The sequence below is a fragment of the Elaeis guineensis genome, chromosome 3, assembly GCF_000442705.2.
Source record: "Elaeis guineensis isolate ETL-2024a chromosome 3, EG11, whole genome shotgun sequence".
NCBI classification, from domain to species: Eukaryota; Viridiplantae; Streptophyta; class Magnoliopsida; order Arecales; family Arecaceae; genus Elaeis; species Elaeis guineensis.
In genome coordinates this window covers 116,861,912-116,880,878 of record NC_025995.2, presented here as the reverse complement: position 1 = coordinate 116,880,878, position 18,967 = coordinate 116,861,912, and the positions used below count along the sequence as shown (strand labels likewise).

Below are 18,967 nucleotides of genomic sequence, written 5' to 3'. Positions count from 1 at the left end.
ACCCCAGATACGTTATTCTCTAAGCTCTAATTTTTATCCCAAAACTCTGCTAAATTTTTTGTTCGAGCACTCCATTCTTGTTGAGGCAGATAACTGACTTGAGCATCGGAGGGTCTTACCGGAGCAACCCCAACTCCGGTTTAGACTTCTTTTGCAGGTCCCGACGGCGACCGCGACTCCCTCGACTCCAGCTTCTCCGATGCAGGTGGATTTTTGCACCAACAGTAATCATGTGCAAGCTCTCATTTGCACCCGCAATTGGTTACATGGCTTTATTCATGATGGTAATATCTTTTTTTATAATTTAAGATAAGAATTTAAATTTAGTTGGATGCAAAATAGATTTTTTCTAACTATTTATTGATCTTTGTTATTTGTTACTTGTGGATTGCAGATGAAGATAATGACTCAACTATAAAAGTTGATGCAAATTTGTCAAAACAAGATTATCAAGTTTCTAATGTTATAATTGACGAAGATGAGGATGGTTATTGATTAATGAAATGTTGACAAAAATCTTAAGAACAGGAATTGAATTTCAATGGTTGGACTCAATGTTATTTAAACAATATTTATTACTTCTTGGTTTGTTTGATTTTGTAGAGTTTAATTAGTCTGTGGTATTTTTTTCTTATGGAGAATGGAGATTATGATATTATTACAAAAATTTTGGAGTTTTTTCATGTTTACTTTTGGTGTTTTAAAATTTGATGTAGGGATTGATTTTATTTATTTATTTGATGAAGTATTATGTTTGAGAGTTTTTTAATTTATTATAATTTTTTAATTTTTATAATTTTTATAATTATTTTGGTGAGCTAAAAGAGCCGGTCCGTTTAGGCTAAGAGCTAGGGTTGGGCCGCCTATTTGATGACCCGTTCATCAAAAGAGTTTTTTTGGCCCGATCTTAATGGGTCCGATTTGTGAAGGGCCGGCCCTCCACGGATTGGGTCGGCCTATTTTGACGGCTCTACCTCTGTCTGTCATGTGTGCAGATGAAAAAAAACTCCCGAGGGAGGTGGGTGAGATCTCGCAAAGGTTTGAAACTAGAAAGATAAAAAAAAATAATGCAGACGATCCCGATCCAGACAAGGCCGATGAAGAATGGGGCTTTTCGGCCATAAGATAGTGCCATACTCTTCGCCATACCACTACTTGAGCTGCACCAGCGGTGCCGGAAAGAGGGAGCAGAGAAGAAAGTAAGAGGGCTACTGCTACGGTAGAGGATACTCTTCCGACCCTTACTGTAATTGTGGAGATGGATGGCGATCAGAAGGGATGGTGGAGCCGATGGGCGACGAGGCGATGTTCTCGAACGGCAGCCACGATGGCCGATGGCAGCAGCGACAAATCAAGACGGCGATGAGTGGCGAGCAAATGGACGTGGAGGCCTACGCATCGCTGTAAATCAGCTGGATCAAGGTGATGCGCGCGCACGTGTGTGTATAAACAATGCCAGAATCATGCTCTAGTGGAAACAAAAGGCGTGTAAAGTTCAGTGGAAAAGGGTTTAAAATAAAAAAAAAAAGTTGTACATGCGTCTCTATATTATATTATATATTATAAGCAAATTATTCTGAAACCGGTAATATTACCTGAGAGCGATCAGATGAGTTCTTATTGGTTAATCAATCAAATTTGAGGTGGGATAACCCTACCATTTTCCTCAAATTACGTGGAGGTGTTTACCGTTCAGCGGCTGATCTATCCCAGACAAACTGTCTCGCGCACTTGATGAGTGGTCGTAAGATACGCGCCACCTTGCAGACCGCCACCCCATCACGCCCGTTCCCTGCAACAAAGTCTTCACAGCCAACTCTCTCACACCTCGCTCCCTCCGTCCTTTCGCTCTGGCCGCGATCGCAGTCCGGAGCGACAACGGTCGTGTTCGATACGCTGTCTTCTCCCTGGGTTGCCGAACCTCTTCTCCTCCTTTTCTCCGCGTCTCCCTCCCACCGTCCCGTTCTTGGGCCTCCCTAGATCTCGTCGACGAGCGAAACAGGGAGGAAGAAAAGACGACGAGTAGAAACCCTAATTCCTCGCAGCGGTGGTCATGTCGTCCAGGCATTTACCTTATTCGGTGCAAGACGTCGATTATGACAATGCCAAGTTCCGGCACCGATCCCGTTTCAAGGTTCCATCCCCCTCCTCTTTTCTCAAGATCTTGGTTCCCACACTTCTTTTCGATTCCTTTTTTTTTCTTCTTTTCGTAATCCGATCTTTGTGAGCTGATGAATTTCATGTCAATTTAATTGTTTTGCGTATTCTTGGTTGATAATTCTGTGGATTCTTGGGGCTTGATGACCTGGTTCTGGCGTTTCATTTCGAGTTCAGGTCATTTTCTCGTCAAAAAGTAGTCTCGGTTTCAATCTATCGTTGTTATTATTCTTGATCGAGATGTACTTGACCTAGCTGGTGAGTCTGATTCTCTATCTCGTTTTCTTTTCCGTTCCATGAGCTGATTGACATTGGTTCTGCAAACCATCGTAGCTCATGTCGTTCTTGATCCAGGAAGAAAAGAAAAGAAAATAGAGGCCAGGTTACCAGGTTTTCCTTTTTCTCTGATTCTTGGTCGTCTTTTTCGCAAGAGAAAGAATTCTTGCTAGAATCTTTACTCACCCTCCATATTAGTTCTTGATCTGGAAAGGCGACAATCATATCTTGGTGTTATCGCTACTGATGTCGTTATTCATTTTGCTTTATGATTGCAAAATTACTAGGTTTAACAGTCATCTAAAAGTAGGTTTTGATTGAGGCTGAGTGGGTCTCGTTATTACTTTTTGAAAAGAGTTCTTCTTCTGTTGGGGTTTTAAGCAAGCCAATGAATCCTCCAGATGTTTCCTTATGTTGCCTTAACTTAGGTGATCTCTACCTCATTGAAACTGTGTTTTGGACATGGCACCTAAACGCCCTAACAGGGCTTTAATATTTAAAATAAGTTGATGCAAAACAGCAAGTTCTGTAACTCCCTTCATCATTGTGTTTGATCAAGGTGATATGCATCATTTTCTGGTTTTTGTTTGAAAAGTTATTTAATGCGCGTTTCAAATTTACAACTGAAACACTCTCTCCTAATTTGAAGAATTTGTTGGCTATTTAAAATAGCATCGCCCAGATAATTTTCAAATCTTTGTTAAATTGGTCTGTGCTCCATTCTCTTTTTTCTGAGAAGATGAGGGAAAGATGCTCTGCTGTGCTCCATTCTTAAAGAGGATTTTATTGTGTACATATGATCAAATGGCTTCTAAACCACATTTGCAAGTGCACATTTTGAACGTCAATCTTGTCATGCATGAGAATTGAAAACGACATTGTATCAGTCTCATCCTTTTGGGTCTGAAAACTCAGTTCTGCTTCTTTGAATGGGCCCATTAAGCTTCAGTTTTAGTAATTTTTGCACTTTCAACATTTTGGGTTTGAGTTCTGGAGTTTCAGCCAAGAATATAAAGAACTCAAAATGGTTAAAGCATCAGGAAAGATAAAGAAAATACAGGCAAGCAAGAACAATTCAAGAATGTGTGTGTGTGTGTGTGTGTGTGTGTGTCAGATAGTATTCTAGATAGGATGTATTGTTTCCGTATTTTTTGCAACATTTCAAAGTGCAAATATTGTTAAATTGTTTGATAACAATTTGAAACTTGACAATCTTAATGTCAACAAATATTTGAGTCTTTTAGGTATGGATTGTAAATCTTCTCCAAAAAGAAACTGGGAATAAATTAAATAATCTATATTTCATGAATAATTGTTCTCCTTTCAGAGTTTCATTGTGGATAAAGATAAACATATTTACGCAATGATGACTGATGCACAAATCCGTAGGAGAAAGGTTACTATGAACTCATTGTGGTTTTGATCTTGAAACTCTACAAAGGTGATTTGAGCTCAAGTCTCACAAACTGAAGTGCAAATCTTGCAAGTTTTCTATTCCAGGAGGTTGAATCTATATGATGAATCCCCTTTTTCTTTCTCCTCAATGATTTTTCAGGATCAGAACCTTCAGTTTCTTTTGTGTCATGCAGTTTCAGTCATAACTTGAAACACTGGCAACCTCTACATTAATCATATCAAAAGACTGGCTGCTTTTACTCAATTGCACCAAATGTGGTAAAATATGTGTTTGCACATTTTAGTGGCATGGTGCGATATACTCATGCTTAGTCTTATTCATTCCCTTTTTTAGTAGCAAGCATCAAGTTGATATACCACAAAATATGATCTTTTTCCATATTACTTGTTTAGATAATTGAGACTCCGTTGCTATGCATATCCATGTTCACATGCTCATTTCATAATCATCTCTTAACTCATATAATAGGTTTCATTGATGATTTCTTGATAACTTATAAAGAAAAGAATAAGAAATTAATTTTTATTCATGACTCCACTCAAGAAAATGGTATAGTAATCGCTAGCTGATAAACCCCACCCAAATGTATAAAACTGATAAACCCCACCCAAATGTATAAATCATTAATTGGTTTTTATGATGCATGTGTGTGATTCTTACTTTTATCTTCATGGAGGGTTGTTGGGTTGTCAGTTATAACTAACAAAATTATGGTTGGGGGCATTTAATAATAGCAAACAAGGCACTACAATATGCACACAGTACTAAAGAATTTATGTTGGTTAATAAGATTCAAGATTGTGCGATCTTTCTCAATGCTCATTAGATTTTTGTCGTGGCTGAATGACACCATTGCACTCCTATGCTATGAAAGCTGTTGGTTTTGTATGCTGGTTGAATTCACCCAGATCATTTTTCAGTAAGCATTCCCAAATCATTTTTCAGGAAACAAATATGCATTGTGTCAGCTTATAGAACAGAGGAGAAACAAAAACAGTTATATAGTTGTCTACAAGGATATATTCTTCATTTGAAAAACAAAATTAGTGATTACGAACATCCACCCGCCCCTTTATTAATTATCATACTTTCCAACTTCATATGTTGAATTGGAATGTTTATGTTTTAATTAACCTCTGAATGCCACCTTAGTGCTCCTTTGCTCTCATGCTTCTTTCACCATCCCTGTCTTTTCACCTGTGCTTTTCCAATTGATTTTATTTGCACCAAATGATCTCAAGTTTGTGCTGCTATTACCCATTTTTAAACCCAACTTCTCCCACATACCATTCTTGTTGTAAGTAATCTCTAGTTAGCCTCATCCTATTATCAATTTATTTACTTTATGCTAAGAGAATTAGCGGGTTAGATGGTAATGTATCAATGGTTCAAATTTCTTCCTATTTTATCGCCCTATTTAATTATTTGTCTCCTTTATCTGACGTGGCATGGCCAAGGTTCACAATGTCATAAGAATCTTGTGTAGTCAATTTTATATCATGTGATTTGAATACTATAAACAAAAGATTTAAGAATTTACTTATAGATAGCGTTGGGCTAATCTAATCAGGCTTGCCCTCAACCTGAGCCTGGTTGAAAAAAATTTGGGCTTGGGGCCAAGCTTTAGGTGAAGCTCGAATTTTTTTAAGGATTTGGCCTGAGCTTGACATGAATCCAGCTTGACCATCTGAAAACCTGAATCAACGGGTAGTTCTGTTGGCCCTTGACCTGCTATTGCTCACTTGAGAGAGGTGAAAGGGAAGAAAGGGAGATAGAGGGAGGAGAGGAAGGGAGGGTTTGGGTTGGGAGGTGGGGGACGGACGTTGAGAGGGCACGAGGGGAAGAGAGGGGGATAGATTGGACATCAGAGTGAGGGGGATAGAGAGAGGGATGGTCATCATAAGGCATGGAGAGAGGCACCGAGAGGGGAGGGGAATAGAGGCATATGTGCGTGTCAATGAAAAAGAGGGAGGCGCTGAGAGGGTGTGAGGGAAAGAGAGGAAGAAAGATTAGAGAGATGTTGAAGAAAAGAATGTGTAGAGAGAATAGAAGAAGGGGTGGAGTGATGTGGGGCGGAGAGAAGGGATGAGTGGGAGGCAGGATATTTAGGGGTTTTGGGTTGGGAGCCGGGTTGGACCTGGCTCAGGCCAGAAGTAACCCTGGCTGAAAACTGATTGGGTCTTGGATTCTAGGCCCAAGACCAATCTGGACCTTGTCATTGCTGGGCCCAGACCAAACCTAAGCCAGCCCAATCCCATGGACCTCGGGCTGGTGTCGGCCCATGATGGCCTTATGTATGATCTACAATAACAATTCAAATGTCAACTGTTATGTTGATCGAACCAATTGTGCTTGAACCAGTCTCCATGCCTCATATTTGCTTGTCTTGTAGCAGCCAGGCTTCCTTTTTTTTGTTGTATGGATGCTTTTAACGGGTAGGTAACTTGCATTTCAACTCAGCAAATAGAAATCTGTAGTTTTCAGCTGATGCTTGTCACCGAGTGAAAGTAAAGATGTCCTATCTTCGAGAAGCTTTTTCCATTCTTCTTTCTATGCTTATGAGAAATTAATTTGAGACCCTTTAAAATCTCTATGAAATGTACTCCTTTTTGAATGATGTCTTTTTCTCCCATCTTCATTCTGATTTGCTTGAGTATCCAAACTAATTTTGTTGTGTATCAAATTGATAATCATTCATAGTGATAGGTTATAGAATTATGCTTTGATGATAAACTCCTATACCTACGTTTTCCTTCTAGGTGATAACTCAGTCATTCATTATTAGTTACATCTGAGATGACATTTATCGTGGTAAAATTATCATATTATGAGTTGAATCTGAGCTTCTTTGTCTGTGCTGTTTCTTCCCTGTAGGTGATTACTCAGGCATTGATTACTAGTAGCATCAGATATGACTGTGGAAGATGTAGCACAGGAAAATTTTTAATTCTATTGATGATTGCTGGTTTAGCATACTTAATGGTAGTGCATAAAATTTCTGATCATTCTGCATCCAGTGATCTTTTAAATGATGCTGTGGTTGGGGAAGATAAACTTTCCACGGGACATGTCCATACAATCAGAAGATTTTGGAGAAAGCCTCCAAGGCTTCCTCAGCTTCCTCCTGATGAAGTACATAATGGTACTTCTGATTTAGATCCAAACAAACTATATCCCATGTCTGAATGGATATCTAGGCAACAAAAGGTTAAAGAGGCGTTTCTCCATGCTTGGTCTGGCTATAAATCCTATGCAATTGGTTATGATGAACTTATGCCCTTGAGTCATAAAGGAATTGATGGTTTGGGAGGTCTAGGTGCAACCATTATAGATTCCTTGGATACAGCCATGATAATAGGTGCTGATGAAATTGTCTCTGAAGCAGAAACGTGGATAGAAGAACACCTTATGCAAAGAATCAATACCAAAGGGCAGGTCAACTTATTTGAAACAACCATTCGTGTTTTAGGGGGCCTTCTCAGTGCTTATCATTTAAGCAGGGGTGAACGTGGAACCTTGGATGACAGTGGAATATCTGTGCATCTTAAAGAAGCTAAACCAGAGGTCTTCCTGAAAATAGCAAGGAATTTGGCTGACAAGCTGTTATCTGCTTTTACATCAAGTCCAACATCAATTCCTTTCAGTGATGTCATTCTCCATGATAGTACAGCCCATCCTGCTCCAGACGGCTTGAGCAGTACTTCTGAAGTTTCAACCTTACAACTTGAGTTTAACTACCTCAGTAGAATTTCAGGTGATCCAAGATATGGTTCAGAGGCAATGAAGGTATTGGAACATTTACGGACTCTTCCGAAGCTGGAAGGACTGGTGCCTATATACATCAGGTACAAGGATTTCTATTTTAACTTGTAATTCAGCAGTTTTGTTCCTTTTGAGTTTTTTTCCTCTTTTTATTAAATAGTGGCATTCATTGTATTTTATTTCTGACAAGTTTTTATCTCGGTGTCAGCGATTGACTTTTAAGAATTATGTCATTCAGTCATGCACAGGATTGCTTTATAGTGCAATCCAGAGTAGAATCAAGTTGACTAATCTGTCCTTGTGCGCTTCGGAACAATGCACTAACAGTCTTTGGTAGGTGTTTCTGTAGTCAGCTCGGAAAAACTTCATTGGAGAAAGTCTTGTTTTTCATTTATGCTTTTCTGATAACACATGTTCTTAACTTGAGGTAGGGGGATGTTTTCTGAGACATGATTTAATTCTTTGTTCAAACACCTCATTTTGCTTGTTCCAAAACTTTCAAGCACAGAAAAATGAGATTAAATGTCACAGCAAGTATGAATCTATCTTGGTTTGCTTGTAATCCTTTTTGTTGTAATTTCATTCTGTGAAGCTTGAAACAGATGTGTGATGTGCATACAAAATTATCTAGATACACCAAAACCAGAAATCTTGAAAAAATATGATAATATATGGCAGATACTGGGGGTAGCTATTTATGATCCAAATTCCAAACTGCCAACCTCACCTCCAACCAGCACATAATAAATGGCGATTCGACTTTGATCATTATGGATTGGTACCAAAATCAAGTTATAGGCAAGCGGAGCTAATTTTAACAGCTAGCAAAGTAACAATGAAAATGGCTCCTTTAGTGAAATTGTATGGGCAGATGCCTGAACCAAAATATGTCATTGCTATGAGAGCTTGTACTATTACAGGAGGGATATTTAATACTGATTCTTATAATACCATTCGGGAAGTCGATAAGCTAATTTTTGTGGATGTCTATTTGCTGGGTGCTCCACTCAACTAGAAGCAGTTATACATGCTATAATGAAACTTTGTAAGAAGATATCTTGAGAAATCTTTGAAGATAGAATAGTGTCTCAACAATAAAATCAATGTTTTAATGGTTCAATGTGAAAGATGACCAGCTCTACAACTTGTGGTGCTATATCTTTCAAAACTAAGTTGTGCACCATCCGGTTCACGGTCCCTTCAACATCTTTCCTTACTATATTTTAAAAATTCATACATTTCGGACATAGCATGTCAATTTGGGTTTGGCATAGATCTAAGTTGTAAATGGGTTGACTAGGCTTAACCTATTTATTAAATAGGTTGGGTTAAGGTTTATAGTCCAGACCTGTCTAACCCACTTTTACCCACTCAGTGATTAGCTAAGGTCGATACAGTTACAACATGGCACATACAAGACTTGTTTAAACCAATTAACACATTTATAAAACCTGTTAACTTGTTCAGCCCAATCTAATCTATTTGTTGAATGGATTATGCAGGTCAGGGTGGGTTAGCTGTTTAATAAGCAGGCCGGGTTGGATTTCTGACGTTTTTAATAAGTGGTTTGGGTTTGGGTTGGCAGGTGTTTCCTAATACGAATGTCTAAGCCCGACTAGATCCGAACACATCCCATTGCCACTGAGTGATACTGCAGTAAAATTTGTGCATGTGCATGTGTCTATAAATATACGTACATGTAGAAAAACATGTAGTCATATAGAAAAGCATCCATAAAATGTGATGGTTATCACAAGAACTTAATCTAATTGCAATATTCAAATCCACATACTTCATACAATAACATTGACATTCACAAACACTATGATTTACTCACTATTCAAGTCCATATCATCCATGATTGTTATTCTTTATGAAACCCCGCTCTTTAATTGTAATATTCTCTAGGCAATCTTTAACAACTTGAGGGAAAATTAAATGTTGTTGCCACGATCCCTTACCCCACCATCAAGTTTGTCCATGTCAAAGACTGCATTAAAGTACTTTTCGTGTAAACTTAAGTTATACCCGATGCATGTTCGTTGAGTGATAGCTGTTATGACCCTTCATAGGCTTTGCAAGGGTTCAAGGCAGGACTTACACCAAGAGGTACAAAGCTCATCTTTTCTCGAGTTCAGGAAATTGACCAAGATATCATACTAAGAAGAACTAGAACTGAGATTTTTTCCTTTACAGCATGCAAGATAAATGAAGAATTTGATGACTCATCAAAGGAGAAATATTGTTTTAGATGTAATTCCATACTTATTGCATATGAGCTTCAAAACTTGGTTAAGCAGTTGCAAGTTGGATGAATCCTTAGCAAGAGGATAGAGAAATCAGCTTAAAGGGGATAAATATGACATTCATTTTATTTCTATAGTTTTTGGTTGAGCGTGAGCCTTGGCACAGTGGTAAGGTTCCTCTATTGGACCTGCAGCTCATGGATTCGAAACACAGAATCAGCATACATTTGACCCTCCAGACTCTGCAATGGCTGGAGCCTCATGTGCTAGGCCGCCCTTCTTTTAGTTATTGGTTTAGTTTTCTAATTCTTATATATCTCATTACCATATAAATCTTATTGCTGCATGCTAGGAACATGTTTGATTGCCTTTACTTGAATCGTTTGACCAAATGTTTGGATACTTGTTTGGCATATTTTCAATGCCCTAATAAATTTGTGTTTCGTGGAGTGGGGATTAATCTCTCTCTCTCTCTTGGGGAGGAGGTGGGGTGAAGATTAATGTCATATGAACTACTTAGTTAACTGTTATAGTCTTTTCCCCTGTATTTTATGAATTTCTTACCAATATATACAATTTTTCATGAACATTATGGTCCTTATTCTTTTGTGACCACAGTCCTCATTCTGGTCGGTTTAATGGAGGCAACATTCGGCTGGGATCTCGTGGTGACAGTTACTATGAGTACTTAATTAAAGTGTGGATTCAACAAAAGAACAGCCGCGATAGTCATCTAAAGTATCTATATGAGATGTATACAGAAGCAGTGAAAGGGGTCAGACATCTTCTTGTACGGAAGTCAATACCCAAAGGGTTGGTTTTCATTGGGGAGCTGCCTTATGGATCTAATGGTGGCTTCAGCCCCAAAATGGATCACCTGGTATGCAATGCATCTTAGCATGTTGCTGGTTACAAAACTGAGAAGAAACTTACCTTTGTCTGGGAATATTTTATCTATTGCAATTACATGTAGACAACCGTAGTTGCTGCAAACTTCTTTATAAGCTATATAAAAAAAGGATTTATTAATTAATTCTTATTGTATATGATCATGAGAGCTATGATCTTGCATCCATATTAAGAGCTTCCATGCTTGTTTGCTAAAATGTAACACTAGACATACAATTTTTATTTATTTATTTATTTGTTGAGAAAATAGTTAACATGTCCTGATATTCTGACAGAACTATAAAGAAGTCTATGTTTTGCTCTTTCTTGATCTTGAACATGGTCAAGGATATACATGTGGAAAAGGCAAATTGATTATTTCTCATGCTGCATGTGGCCCATGCTGGAGACTTGATTCATTAATGTAATATTTTCATATCTTTGGTGAAAGTATGAAGCATACTTATTATTGTCAAGGTGTGATGAATGAAGTTCATCTTCTCTTGATATATCATCTTCTGTGATTGCTTTTTTCATATGCAAACATGTTTCTGATGTTGCAGACATTTAAGGGTCATATGCAAAAAGGCTCTGACTCTTTGACCAGTCACAATATCTATATGATGTAGAAATCTTTAGATATAGATCATTGAAGGACAACCTCAAAGGAAAACACCTGCATCAGAAGGCCTTTTAACTCATGCTTAATTATGGCGGCATAAGTTTGCAAGGAGGAGAGATGGGTTGTAAGCAAATTGGTAGAGGCATTCGAAGTTGCTGGAAGCAAGGGGTGAAAATCATATTGCATAGAGGTGGAATAGACTGACTGTTGAATATCAGATTGAATGGAATGGTGAAGAGAGTTGTTGTGCTTTCCACTTACCTAAACAATCAAAGATAAGAAACAAGCAATAGAATTTAGGAAGGGATGAGATCACAGCTGCTAATGTACCAAAAATAGAACAGGATGAAGTGAAATAGGCTGCTTAAAATGACTGGTTAGAATAATCATAAATTCAAAAACTCGAGATAGGAGGTTTAAAAATTTTGAGCTATGTATTTTGCTCCTCGAGCTCGACTCGAAAAACTATTTAAGCTATTTGAGCTCGATAATAGTCAGAGTTGAGTTGAGCTTGGATGCAAGTCGAGCTCCGACAACTTGTGAGCTACTCAACTCATTTGCATCCATAGTTACTGATATGGTTCGATATATTTGGCTCAGTATATTAAACCCTCGTCCTAGCCCCTACGTATTCAATTCATGGCTTTGCCCCTCCCTTGAAACCCTAGTGGCCTTCATCCCTAGTTGGCTCAATGGTCTCTCTCCCTATCTCCCTCTTCCTCCCTCCCTCCCTCTCTCTCTCTCTCTCTCCCCCCTCCCCTCTCGATGATGACAACGGCTTCTTGCTTTCTCCTTCTCTCTCGGCCTCTCCCTCCCTCCCCGTTCCTCTCTCTCCCTCCCTCTTTCTTTTCCTCTCTCTCCTTCTCCCTCTCCTCCACCCTCTTTGACTCTCCCTGTTTCGGTACACTATGGAATGGCAAGGCGCAGACCCATGCCGTGCCAAGCTAGTTGCCGGCTAGTACAACCTTTGGTAATGGGTCGGTGAACCTTGTAGGAGACCCTTTAGAACATTACCAGATGCATATTTAACTTTGATGGTAGCATTTCTTTAGACACCCCAAAGTTCCCAGCTTCCATTTTCCACTCTCTATTAGAAAAATTATTGTTTTACAATTACTAATTATATTATAGTGGGTTTCATTAAATTGCTGGATCTGGTTGAATATAGTTGAAGAAAATAAGTCAATAGAAATGCCTGGACTAGCAAATTCTAGTTGTTATGCGCAGTCTATGGTTTCATATATTTTTAGTTGTCATTTGTGGTTTATGTAAGCACATGCTGTTTAAGAATTGTCAAGTCTGTTGAAAAGTCAATTCGTCGAAGTTTGATATTCATATGGTATACAATGTATAGTGAGAAGCATCTAAGAAACTACAGAATAGGCTCCAAAATGCACGCTCAATTCAGTTCACATTTAATTTGCACTCAGTCTGATTATATACATCCCTGTATAATGCAAAAGCTTGTGTTGTTTGGACTTTGGAAATCAATTTTGTCAATGCCTTTAGTATATGTGTCCAGAACCTTTGGCATCAGGAAATTGTTTATCAGGACTTCCTTCCATGATCACAATGTATATGTTATTTCATCTTTTATGTGGAGATGCATCTGCTGCTGTTTTGCAGGTCTGTTTCCTTCCAGGTACCCTTGCACTTGGTGCAACCAAGGGTATCACAAAGAAAAAGGCAATTGAAGGTAATTTGTTAACTGCAGAAGACATGGAGAATCTAAAGCTTGCTGAAGATCTGGCAAAAACATGCTTTGAAATGTATTCTGTGACTTCTACTGGTCTTGCTCCTGAAATTGTTTATTTCCATATTGAGGTGAGGTTGTTGTCAATTGAAGGGATGTTATTGGTATTTGAAAATGAATAGTCAGTTTCTTTGATGTCGCGGATTTTTTTGCATTATTGTTTTTGGCCATGCAGATGGTTGATTGAGTGTTTCATTTTTAAATCAGGGTGGTTCTGAAGGGGGACCTGATGGGGGTAACAAGAGCTCCGAGTATGTAAATGATATAATCATCAAACCCAATGATCGCCATAATCTTTTGCGCCCAGAAACCGTGGAATCATTGTTTGTATTGTATCGTATTACTGAAGATCCAAAGTAAGCTTTACAACTCTTTCCATTGCAACATGTCTTGTTTTTATGTTTGTGTTTTTTGACATCTGCATATGGAATATCAACAGATATCGTGAATGGGGCTGGCAGATCTTTGAGGCCTTTGAAAAATATACGAAGGTGGATTCTGGAGGTTATACTTCTTTGAATGATGTCACAACTATCCCTCCTCAAAAAAGAGACAAGATGGAAACTTTCTTCTTGGGGGAAACGTTGAAGTATTTATATTTGTTGTTTGGAGATAATAATGTTCTTCCTCTTGATAAGTTTGTATTCAACACAGAAGCCCATCCTTTTCCAGTTGACTTATCTGGCTAGCCTCAATACTCCAGCAAATCTTCTGAGTATATTTTGACAGTGCAAGCTTGCAGATACTCTGTTTTCTCGGGATCCGAGGAAAGTCAACCATTGTCTTATTGATTTGCCAAAATGATTGACATCTATATGGTTGTCAGATTAGTGTCGTGGGATTTCTGGCAGTGCACAGGTTGTAGATTATACTGACCTCAAGATTCCTCACATGAGTACATGTTAAAAGAGGAGGACATCAAGGAAGTGATTATCCACATTCAGAGTTCCATACAGAATTATTCATTAATCTGGGTTATCACTGCATCCAGTCAAAGCTGATAAAATGATTGTTTATTAGGTGCTGGGTTTTCTCCTTTTATTGTGAACCAAGCAGTCTGATGTAATTACAATATAGATTTGCAGTTTAATTGTTGGAGATATTGAAATTTATATATCTAGTTTACTTTGGGAAGTGATGGCAAAAATCAGTTGGCAAGTATGTAATTTTTTATTCTGACTTTTTCTTATGCATGGGGCTTATACTATGGATATGGGTATTGCTGTTACATTTCTTGAATAGCCATGTCAGTTCACTATGCAGAGCTCGAATTGTTCTTGTATCTCAAGAAAAAACAGATGGTCCCCATCTCGGATTACTGTAATGTCATCTATTTCTGCATAATCTTGATTGATAACTTTTGTAAGATGATGACCAGCGAACTTCTGACCTGCAATTTTGCAAGACAGAGACAACCAATCAAGCATAATGAAGGATAACTCTGGATAAGATGGGATTTTGGTTCACATACAGTTGTTAATCCTTGTTTAAGGTTCGGATTCCTTTTTTTGGGAGTGACATTATTTATCTGCTTGGTTCTTGTATTATATATTCTATCTTTCATGTGATTGTTAATTCAGCATCAAACTGAAGGTAATCATCAGTTTAGTTTGAAGGTTTTTCATCATATATTATTGCCAAACAAACTATACTTACCAGCGATTCTGAAGAGCTCGTCCAGAGTACCAGGTAGGGTTATCAGCTTTCCAAATTGTTCTCTTGAACTTTGTGAATTTTGAGAATACATATGAATGGTGACTCTTTTGTTGATCATTTTTATGTGATTGCTATCAACTGAATGGGTTCCTCTTGTTGAACATGCAGGAAATATTGAGTGTATGAATTGTTGGCTCCTTTCGCAATTGCCTTGAATTGTATTGTTTCTGCTTCTGTTAGTTGATCTGATTGCAATTTGATGATCTTCTGTTGTGAATCTTGTCCTCCTTTTGTGATTTAATAACAGTTGATAGATATCCTTCTCTCTCTCTTTCTCAGCCAATTCCTTCGGTGTCCAACTACTAGCATCTGGGATATCTATATTTGCTTCTTGTTCACCCAATAACTTAACCATTTCAAAGTGGCTGTCTTGAATAGCCCTATGAAGGGCTGTTTGGCCATCCGCATCTGTTGAATTTGCATCATCCCCCGAACTCTCTTTAATCAGGTCCAGATTGTTATTCTCTGCTGCCTTGCATGATATGATTCCTGTGTCCATAGATTTCATTATCGGCTGTTTCTGGACCTGATTTTCTTGGTGTTGAGTAGAGAAGTTCTCATATTCTCTGATTGGTCCTCCATCAAACCTTTCATTGACTAATCTTGGATCTTCATGTTGCACACCCGCAAATAAGCTTTCGTGTGTCTTCCGCTTCTGTAAAATGATGCACAGAAGCATCAGCTCCTATTTCTGTCAAAATAAGAGAATTGTTTAAGAACTTTGTGTGGTGTAATTAGGCAAGTCAAATCCAAAGTGTACCTGGGATAGGTTGTTCATTACGATGTTACCATCTTCCATGTTTTCTCTAATCAAGTTCATGAGTGTAATGCTACTTAACCTCAGTATCTGTGAGAGCTCAATTGTACGAACGGTAAATGGTTGTGGTCTGTAACATAGAACCCCAATCTCCCCAAATATTTCCCCAGAAGATACCTTTCCATGAACCTGGATAGAGGTTAGCAGTCTATCTATTAGATGCATGTATTTGAGGACGTGTTTTTGTAAGTACAAGAAACTCTTACTTGTTCTATTCCATTAAAATCTGCTCTTAGCTCCTGCAACAAAGTCAATGCATACACAGTTCAACTTAGTGACAACAACTGCAAACAACTCTAAGAATTAAGGCATCAAGGTTATTGTTACGGAGGTGTAGACATAGAATTCCACCGTGTACTAACCACTGCTCCTGATACTAATATATAAAGATCTGTTGGAGTTTCATTCTGAAGTATTACATCTTCCTTGGGTGGAAAGTATTCAGCCTGCATTTCTGTAACCTATTTACAGGAAGAAAGTAGCATCAGTATGCAGGCAATGGTTTGGACCATGTATATGTCAGAGAATTTGGCAATTGCTGCATTTATTTTATTAAGATGTTTAAACCATACCAGTTGGAAAATGAAATCAAAGGAAACTCCATGGAAAAGATAGACTCTCTGAACAATGGGAAAAAATAAATGATGTGCTATGCTTGAACGGAGGCCCTTGGGGAGGCCGTTCAAGGTTTCTTGCTGTTTCAGCCCCTCTGTCCTGAACCTTAGGCATATGTGAGATAGCATTTGATCCTTTATGTGCTGAGGCAACTGATTTCGTGCTGCAAATGCAGAAGCAGCTTGAATCGTTTCCCTCTGTAGCATAAAGAGAAACATCAACAAGAAAGGGAGAGAAAATTACATGAACCACCTTAACGGAAACGTGAGACAGTTATGCTCTCAACTTGCAGATTTATTTTTAACTGTTGGCAAACCATATCCACTAATGTTCAATTAGCTGGAGAGATCATTGTCATAGTCTCTTCAGATGGTAGAGAACGCCACATATATACAGACACATCCATGCATAGACACACGAGTTATTCAATAATTTTTTAAGGTTTCAATTTACAGATCAGAAGAAAAAGACCGTGTGATCTACTGGGAAGACTGATCAATTTAGTGAGGCTCCATTGAAAAGGAGAGAGAGCATGCATTGCTGACTATTTCAAAATCATATGGAGGTTACCATTTGTTTTCTAAGGGATAAAAATTACCAGAAGAGTACATTTATTAATCTTCTATCTGATAATGATTGAATATAATTGTCTATGTTAAATTAATATGGATGAACTTCACCTTAGAATTCGTTATTGAGTGATTACTTGTAATTTGTAACAATTATTTCTTTGTTGAAATAATTCTGTGTTAAATTGATATTGCTGAACTTAATCTAAGAATTTATTATTGAGTGATTACTTGCAATTTGTAACAATTATTTTTTATCTTTCCAACTTATCATCAGGTAAGCATAAGAAAGCAGACTCAAAATTTATTGCCAACTGCAGTGAGGAAAGAACGTACAAAGTTTCTGGTGCGGCTGGTTCCATGAACAACAAGGTTCGTCATGTTTCCAATGAGGTAAGCGGTCAGTCCTAAATTAAACAGCATGTAGAAGATATCAAACAACATTTCTCCTGTGTTCTCAGCATGTAAGTCGCCATAACCAGTCGTTGTCAGTGTTGTAATGGACCAGTAAATTGCTGTTACATATCTGATCCACAGACTTTCTGATCTGAAATTCGGCATTACTGCACCTATCCAGGTTCTTTTTGCGTCGTGGTATCTATCAGCAATTAAATAGTTGAAGCATCCAGCACAGTGTACTGCAAAAAGAGTAACCTGCAGAGCCAAAGAACAGTTGCATGCATCAAGGCCTAGTGCCATTGCCAAAACATAAAAAGAAAACTAACAAAACGCTGAAAACTTACTAAGACAAGCTTTGTGCATCGGGTCCAGAAATAGTTGAACCGGATATCCTTCTCAAGCCTAGTGAAAGAAATTAGTCTGATGAGCATCCATCCTATGGCCGTTCAATTTTGAAGAAACTGGAAAAATATTCTGACCTCGCAAACAGTGAACTGACCCGACGGAGGCGCCACAGTCGGAGCATATTGAGTATTTTGAAAAGAAGGCCATTCCCATGACTCATGAAAAGGAAGCTGAGTGGCTGAAATGGAGCTGTTGAACAGACATCGAAGATGAACCCGGTGGATAGATACCTGTGCGTTCATGGTGTGTTAACATCATAGAGCTTGAATTTTAACGCCAGATGGATATGTGACTTTTAAAAGAGCAATAGAATAATTGTTAAATTCTCATACTGACCTGGTTGCAATTCTCTTCGGATCATCAATTAAGAGATAAGATTTTCGATCTAGATATGCAACAAAGAAGGTGAGAACAATATCAACTGCAAAAAAGCTGTTGACAATGTTTTCTGCCAGAAAAAGCTTCGTGGGCAGGTATCTCAGAAACGCTAGTTCAAACGGACAGACCCAGGCTGAATAAATTACCAGAAGAATGAGGAACATCTCCCAAGCTCTGAGGAGAAAACAAAGAAGAGGTAAAAAGAAAATCAATTAGGAAGCATTTGGAACTTTGTGATATAGGAAGCATTAAGTGGAAAATTCACCTGTATCGGGTGTCATAGGGAGAAATTATAAACTTTCTCAGCTTAGCAGACTGGTTTATAGTTGCTCCCAAAGATGGCAATAGGTCACTGGAGAAGCTGTAGCCGTTGCTTTCCATTTGGAACCCATCATCACAGAAGCGCTGAAAATAGGATTTCGTGCAAGAGAGCGGCATATTTGCTTTCTGGTTATTTAGGTGGCTGAATTTGTTGAGTGAGAGGGTGGTGGTTTGGCTTTATATAGTGAAGGCAATGAATAATTGACATCAACAGGATTGGAGTGCAAATCCAGTTACTTGGTCAAATAGAGTAAAAGGAGATGGAAGAAAGGAAAACAAGGGCCAGTTTTGACCCTATCAACACAACAAGGATAACTGCCAAGTACGTCTTTTATGTGAGGTTATTGGAAGTGGCAGACACGAATCTTTTGGCTGGCTGTGGTTAGTGGACAAAGATTAGTTAATTAGGTGGTGGGAGCTCCCATTAGTAGATGTGCTGGGCGTGAAGGAAATTAGTTATCTACGTTTCAAATCAGTCTGAAGCAAAAGCTAACCTAGAACAAGGGTTGCTGGATTGAGCTCTATTGAATGGTTCCCTGAAACAGCCAGCTTGCATTGAAATGGTTTCTTGCGGCGATACTATGGCCAAGGTACATGATAACCATGTGCGAGAAAGCCAGTTCTCC

The 18,967-nt window shown here is 38.4% G+C and overlaps 2 protein-coding genes across 2 annotated transcripts; one reads left to right on the top strand and one right to left on the bottom strand.

Annotated features, from left to right (window-relative positions):
- Positions 1-1,730: 1,730 nt before the first annotated feature.
- LOC105040640 (mannosyl-oligosaccharide 1,2-alpha-mannosidase MNS3) lies at positions 1,731-14,310 on the top strand. Its single transcript, XM_010917261.3, has 6 exons — positions 1,731-2,134; positions 6,725-7,695; positions 10,477-10,738; positions 12,995-13,192; positions 13,329-13,477; positions 13,561-14,310. The coding sequence occupies exons 1-6, from the start codon at positions 2,054-2,056 to the stop codon at positions 13,808-13,810; spliced, it is 1,911 nt and encodes a 636-aa protein (XP_010915563.1). The 5' UTR covers positions 1,731-2,053; the 3' UTR covers positions 13,811-14,310.
- On the bottom strand, positions 14,273-18,967 carry LOC105040639 (potassium channel KAT3). Its single transcript, XM_010917259.4, has 11 exons — positions 18,286-18,967; positions 17,979-18,194; positions 17,717-17,872; positions 17,582-17,639; positions 17,175-17,492; positions 16,227-16,466; positions 16,017-16,115; positions 15,861-15,893; positions 15,598-15,783; positions 14,778-15,492; positions 14,273-14,511 (listed from the first exon to the last, which is right to left on the bottom strand). Exons 1-11 carry the CDS (start codon positions 18,456-18,458, stop codon positions 14,369-14,371), a joined length of 2,337 nt encoding a protein of 778 aa, XP_010915561.1. The 5' UTR covers positions 18,459-18,967; the 3' UTR covers positions 14,273-14,368.